General features: G+C 34.8%; 1 protein-coding gene across 2 annotated transcripts; it reads left to right on the top strand.

Annotated features, from left to right (window-relative positions):
* Nucleotides 1-822: 822 nt before the first annotated feature.
* LOC105135401 (E3 ubiquitin protein ligase DRIP2-like) lies at nt 823-6,149 on the top strand. 2 transcript variants are annotated; one of them, XR_844175.1, is made up of 7 exons: nt 823-1,179; nt 2,333-2,432; nt 2,906-3,233; nt 3,366-3,871; nt 3,982-4,032; nt 4,629-5,152; nt 5,463-6,149. XR_844175.1 is itself a non-coding variant. In XM_011040260.1 (7 exons), the coding sequence occupies exons 1-7, from the start codon at nt 1,065-1,067 to the stop codon at nt 5,925-5,927; spliced, it is 1,347 nt and encodes a 448-aa protein (XP_011038562.1). In that variant the 5' UTR covers nt 823-1,064; the 3' UTR covers nt 5,928-6,149. The 2 variants fall into 2 exon arrangements, 1 of the variants encoding a protein (XP_011038562.1); XM_011040260.1 differs by having other exon boundaries at nt 4,629-4,701; nt 5,754-6,149.
* Nucleotides 6,150-6,887: the final 738 nt, after the last annotated feature.

Below are 6,887 nucleotides of genomic sequence, written 5' to 3'. Positions count from 1 at the left end.
TCAATTTTAAAATCAAAGTCGCAGATTTGACAAATTAACTCAAGTTAAGTTAAGTCTTTTTTTATTTTTTTTATAAAGTTATTTCAGTATAATGACCTAGGTCATGAATTTGGTGAATTAATTCAAGTTATTATTATTTTTTTAATTTTATCCTTCAATATCAAGCTAGTTAGAGATTCAAATTTATAATTTGTTTTGATTTTTTTTATGAGATTATCTTGGTTTTATGATCTAAGTTGTAAATTTAACATGTCAATCTAAGTTGGCTTTTTAGGTTTTTTTTATTTTTTTTTAATTTTATCTTTTAATATTTAGTTAATTGAGAATTAAATTTAATAATTTATTTTGATTTGATTTCTATATAATTATTATAGTTTCATAACCCGGGTCATGAATTTAACATATTAACAAAGGTTTTCTAAAATCAATCTAATATATTGTTATTTTAATATTAAAAAAAATATTATTTTTAATTTTTTTAATTAAGATTTATTTTCACAAGTTATTTTTAACCATTTTTTAATTTTTTTAATTAAAATTTATTTTCACAAGTTATTTTTAACCATTAAAGTAAACCAAGTTATATAAAATAAATCCTCATATAATTTATTTTTTTTCTATGCTCCGGGTGAATAATTTATTACTATCTGTTTTAACTATTGTTTGTCTCTCATTCCAATATAATAAACTAATAATGCGGTCAGTTAAAAACATAAAACCAAAGTCGCCGAACGTTAAACACGAACGAAGCGTGTTCCGCATTTACACGCACAAACAAACAAACAGACATATGATGAAGAAAAAGAACGAAACACACACACACACACACACACACACACACATACTCTTCGCTTCGGCCTTACCTTTCCTTTCATGTGATTTCGTCGAAGAAAGAAAAAAAGCTCCAACTCCGTATCCCCACCCCCCTTTTGTGTCCTAAATTTCCAACAAACTCTTAACCCACACGTTGTTACTTCTTCTTCTTCTTCCTTTTTCTCTTTTTAATATTAGATCTTTCTTAATTATTATGTTTTTCTCAGCTCTCCTCTGAATGTACTGTGGATATGGCGGGACAGACTGTCAAAGTCCAGAGACAGGTGCTCGAGGAATGCATGACATGTCCTCTTTGTAACAAGCTCTTAAAAGAAGCTACTACGATTTCTTTGTGTCTCCATTCCTGTAAGTTTCTCTCTTTTTTTGCCCTTCTCTTGTCTAATTTGTTGTCTTCTATTTTTTTGATCTGGGGTTGTCGGGATTGTTGTGGAATTGGATGATGAAATTTGGGTTGTTTTTGGCTTTTGGTTTCTTGATCTGGGTTTCTCTTGTTTTCCAATTTCTTGTTTAGCTTGCGTATCATGGCTTGTATGGATGTTGCAATTTGATGATTCAATGTCGTCGAATTCGTGATGGGGTTTGTCTTGATTTGTATTAATCGATATGGAGTGCAATTCTAATAGTGTTCATTTTTGTTATATGGTGGATTATCATAGTTTTCAAATTTTCTGGTACTCGTGTATTTTTGCTCTCATTTCTGGTTTTGGTTCATGCATGTTCTGTATGACCTTTGTCACGTAGTATTGAATAGTGTTTTCTTGATGATTTCAGTTTCAGCTTTGTACACTACCGGTATGGTATTATGATTTAATAAACATAGTCAATTGAGTATCGACGATATGCATGCTTGAATTTGTTAACTTGCGTCGGGTAGAATCTCCAAATGCTCTCTGTAAGTTTGGTCCTTTAGGCTTCAGGTGGTACAGTTCTGCAATGCATGCTTTGCACCCCAAGGAAAGCTTTGCTTTTCTTCTTGTTGATCTCTGTTACTGATAAGAAAATTAAACTAAAACTTGCATTGTTGAAGTAATTTGAAGTTTTGTTGTACCTTGTGACCAGTGTGTAATAATCAATCCGTATTGCCACTCACTATCCTCTGTCAATGACTCATGTAAACATACCTCCAATGTCATGACTATTCAATTTTATTTAAAGAAAACAAAATATTAAAAGCTGTCAAAGTTCGTTGCCGGGCATGTAATTAAGATTATGCATGCTGGTTGCAATGGAGTGGCAAAAATTCCACGGAATTGCTGAACTATGGCAATTTGCTCTGTTTAATCATATGAGGCACATTTTATCTTGAACTATTTTTGTTGTTTGTTTTTAGTACGGTCACATTCTTCTGATTCTTTTTCTTGTTGATTGTTTTATCTAAGGTGCTAGATCAAACGCTTTGGTCTTGAACAAGCAATTCCCTCTAATTCCTTTTCCATCTAGAAATCTTTGATTGTTCGATTATCTGTTTCTGATGGGTTGGTTATGAATTCCAAACCAGTCTGCAGGAAGTGCATATATGAAAAGCTCTCAGATGAAGAGGTAGATTGTTGTCCTGTATGCAACATTGATCTGGGTTGTCTGCCAGTGGAGAAACTCAGGTTAGCCTGTCTGTGAAGCCATACACCCATAAACATGCACACAATCATACTTGCATACTGACAAGCACCTGTTCTCTTTTCAAAGTGCCACAAATCACTATACTTCTATTCTAATGAATTGCTTCTCAATTGAGTTTGATATGGCGTGGGGAGTTGTTTTTGGAAACATAGACTAATTCTCTGCAAATCCATTCACGTGATTTTATGTTCACTAACTGTAATACTGTTTTCTGTAACCAATGTAAATTGATTTGTTTGGGTTGCTCTTCCGTAAAAGTGAAGCAAGACTTCTTAATCCAAGAAATCCTGAATTTGCAAAATTCAAGATGATATTTTAGTTAAATAACTGTTCATGCCATGACATGCATTTTGACAAACTTCCAGGAAAAAAATTAGATCAGAGCACATGCTATGAAGTTTTCTCATGTTTATAGAAAAATAACATGCATTGGGATTTTCATGTTTGTATGCAGGCCAGACCATAATTTGCAAGATATAAGGGCCAAAGTATTTCCTTTTAAGAGAAGAAAAGTTAATGCCCCTGAAATTATGCCTTCGATTGCATTGCCAGCAAAAAGAAAGGAGAGATCATTATCATCATTGGTGGTCAGCACTCCCAAAGTGCCAATTCAAAATGGCTTGACGGGAAGGAGATCCAAAGCTGGTGCCAGAAAGGCTGCTGCATTACGAGGATGCAATTTTACTGTTGCGGAATCCAAGAAAGAAGATTCTGCTGAAGATAATCCGATGAGCCCAAGCTCACCAGGGTCTCCTGTCAAAAGTATTCAAAAGAGAAGGCTGGTAAAGGAGACATTAGTTTCATTCTTGTGCTTGGATGAGTTGCAATTCAACCTTGATGTTGTGCACGCTAGTTGCTGCCAAAAACATTTTTACTATATTAATGATGTTTTTTTCCTTGATAAATTCATGCAGGATTCCTCTGTGGCTGAACCTTCTACTGAGCAAAGATGTAATGATGATGACGAGGATGAGGATGTTGAAATAATTGAAGGGAAGGCTGATCTATGGACCCCCTTGAATTGTCTTGTTGAAGCTGCGAACAGAACCAAGTCCTCCAAATCGCATTCACAAGGGCTGTCTTTAGTCAAATCTGGCATGCTTGATGATCCTGATTGTGAACCACATCTGTATGAAACAAAACCCCGAGCAGAATCACCCGGTGGTCATCACAGTGAAGTATATATGTCTAAAACAAAAAATAAGGAGCATGGACAGGGAATAGGAGTCCAAGATGACAAGAATGGGAAAAATTCACCTCCCATATCAGTGAAGCGGAGAAGGTTAAGTGCAGCACGAAAAAGGGCAGCTCTGTCTGAGGGGTTGAGTGCCTCAGCTCAAGCAATGATAGATGCTGCATCAGCTAAGAGCAATAGAAGAAATGGTCCAATATGGTTCTCATTGGTTGCCTCTGAAGACCAGTAAGATGGTTCCCAGGCTGTCTCTAATTTATTTTACTTTGTCTACTTCGTGAAGCTTGGATTGTGACTGCTTCAATATTTGTTGCTAATGTTATGGAAATTGTCTCCAGGAAAGAAGATGCTTCCTTGCCGCAGATATCCACGTGCTACTTGAGGATTAAGTGAGTTTCTTTAGTCCTATTACCCTCAAAACTATGTTCCATTTTGTTTTTTACTTCTGAATATGTATATGTTATTTTTTCTCAGCATTTGTGTATTTGAAAACTACTTCAGTGTTTGAAAGGGTAAATTTGAAGTGGGCCACCATGCTTTCTTATAATCTCTTTTGACAGGTTAAGAAAATGGGTCTTTGTTTTTTGTATGAAGATGTCAAACAGAAACAAAGATTGAGGATTTTACATAAGATGATATAATATTATGGTCCAAGCATTTGTTTCCCCAAAATGTGGATAAACTTTTTACATATTATATCCATCTGCTATAATAGAGAAATGTTAGGCTTTTCATGTGTTGGTTATTTCAGTAATTGTGTGGATTTTATTGTTTTGCACTCTAGAATCTGTTTGGTCTTACTTCACTTTTAGTAATTGAAAATCAAATTTTGCTCTCATTGATCAACTTAGTTTTGGTGTATTCACTTGATGGTTATACCTCTGAGTTTGCTCAAATCATGGTCTTTAATGATGAAGCTATCAATTAACTGGGACTCATCCTCATTTACCCCTTGCTTTATTGTTCTTGATTTTTCTCGTCACAGGGATGGTAAAATGCCTGTGTCTTTCATTCAGAAGTACCTTGTAAAGAAACTTGATCTCGATTGTGAGACTGAGGTGTGTTCATCTCTCTTGCCTTCCTCAAAATATAATTTCCTTGTTGGTTAACTCGTTAAAAATTGCTGTGATTTTCATTTGTCAGCTCTATTGTCGTTTGCTGGCTCTTTATTATTGCTTGTAAAAGGTCAGGAACAGATATCGAGCTTGTAACTACTGTTGGGTGTAACTTGAAATTAATTTTTTTTTTTTTTTGTGGAAAGATCCCGGGGGGCATGTTTCCTTACTTCTCTTGTGCCTGAGGATACTGACTCATTTAACCCTAGGAAGTTTAGTTGGAATGATTTGAATAATTCCTAAAGCTTCAAGAATCAAAATGATAGAACCTTTTGTCAAGTGTCAATAAGGCTTCATGTTTTCATACCAAGATCTGCTAGGGAATCTTAAATCATATGATAAAATGTACTCTATCTTCAATCAATGTACATTCAACTCTTATCTTTTGAGTAACATGTAGTTTTACTGGAATGAAGGGAGATACATATACCGATGAGTGATAAACAATGATAACAAGTATCCAGGGCTATGGATGTCATACAGCATTATATTTTTCTGAGCATAGATGTTCTTAGCCAGATGCAAAACAAGTAGTTTTAAATTTTTAGATAATTTCCGGCTAACAAGATGGAGTGTTATAGTGCATTCTATATCAACTTAGTCAATGCTTTCATATTTCATGTTTTCTTGTATCACTTCTGTTTTCTCGTGACACTAAGAAAGCACTTCCTCTGCTTGTTGAATAAAAATCAAATCTACATAACTTTTAATAAATACTGGCATAGTTGCTTGATGTTCTTGTGGGGGAAAAATCTGAACTATGCAAGTGACTTTGCTAGGAAGCTTGGATATGTGGTCCCCACTTTTTCTGACAGTTCATTGTTTCCTAAAATTGTTGTTACATAGTTGATAAAATTGTTCGTGGACATTCCTAATACTTCAAGTCATGATTTTTAGAAATGGCATCATAACATTTGATTTGTGTGCTTATAATGGAATGAACACTAGCTGCTGCTGCTGCTGCTTCTTTCGTCTTCTTCTTTTTAATTTTGTAGGTGGAAATACTTTGCCGGGGTCAGCCTGTCCGGCCAACTTTGCAATTACAGAACTTAGTAGACTTGTGGTTTCGAACTGGTTCGACATCAAAAAAAGTACCAGCATCTGTGGGTTCGTCAGCTAAGGACTTCGTGATGGTATTGTCATATTGTCGGAAAGTCCAAGAGTCTTAAAATATACCTTTAACCTGACTGTCATCTCGATGATTATTTGCATCTTCAGTTATGAAATATTTATGTTGGATTTTCAACATCTGTAACCTTTCTGTGATCTTTAAATCAAATCATCACATGCTTGCTGCTTTGTTTCATGCATGTGATTACATGTATGAATATATTTATATTTCATTTATTATAATAGAGAGCCACATCACTTACGTTTCTATTCTTTCTCAACACTGTCTCCTGTTTATCCAGAATTTAAGTTTCTAATGATCATATCGCTATTTGAATTTACCAAGTTACTAATTTGCTGTTGAAAGCTGCAAATTGAGAGGAGAATGTATGTTTGTGAGAGTGGGAAGTTGTTGAAGCTGCTAGGAGACTTGTAAAACGTTTCCTCTTTCCGAACTGGCCAATGGCATATTAACTCCTGAACACTGTCTGCTAAATGCAGGCTTGCTCATGGCGGCACTATCTCTTGAACGGACATGAAAGGATGATTTCTTATTTCACTCTTCAAATTTAAGGCCGGCCATATAAAATCGAAGCTTAATCTAGCTCCATATGCTGGAGTTAAACGATCATCAAACCGTGGGACTAGTTCAGACCCTTCTGGATTGAAGAGCCTCAATCATAGGAAAAATCTTGACTGAATTTCGGACTTGCAACTCCTGTCGTTAAATCTCTTGTTCGTACCAAGTAGCATCATCTTAATCAAAAGCAGAGTGATTCTCTACCAAATTTAATTATGTAAATCTTCATGCGAAAAGGACTTAATTTCAGTATACAAAAACCGACTAAAGAATTTCAGAAGAAAAGAAAAAAATGAACTCGAAACAAGCCGATGAATTACAAGTAAACTATCATACAATCTCCTTTTTTAGCAAAATAATTAGTAAATTCCGTTAATTTAAAACCCTAATCTTAAATTCCTATATTTTATATTCATCTGCAACCTAATCCTTTCACTAT

The sequence above is a fragment of the Populus euphratica genome, unplaced genomic scaffold, assembly GCF_000495115.2.
Source record: "Populus euphratica unplaced genomic scaffold, PopEup_1.0 scaffold64.1, whole genome shotgun sequence".
Classification (NCBI taxonomy): domain Eukaryota; kingdom Viridiplantae; phylum Streptophyta; class Magnoliopsida; order Malpighiales; family Salicaceae; genus Populus; species Populus euphratica.
Note: the sequence above shows the minus strand (reverse complement) of the source record. Positions and strands in the feature narration are given on the sequence as shown.

Coding starts and splice junctions, on each gene's coding strand:
- LOC105135401 (XM_011040260.1), top strand. CDS start 1,065: ATGGCGGGACAGACTGTCAAAGTCCAGAGACAGGTGCTCGAGGAATGC. Junction 3,234..3,365: donor GTATTCAAAAGAGAAGGCTG/GTAAAGGAGACA, acceptor AAATTCATGCAG/GATTCCTCTGTGGCTGAACC. Junction 4,033..4,628: donor ACGTGCTACTTGAGGATTAA/GTGAGTTTCTTT, acceptor TTCTCGTCACAG/GGATGGTAAAATGCCTGTGT.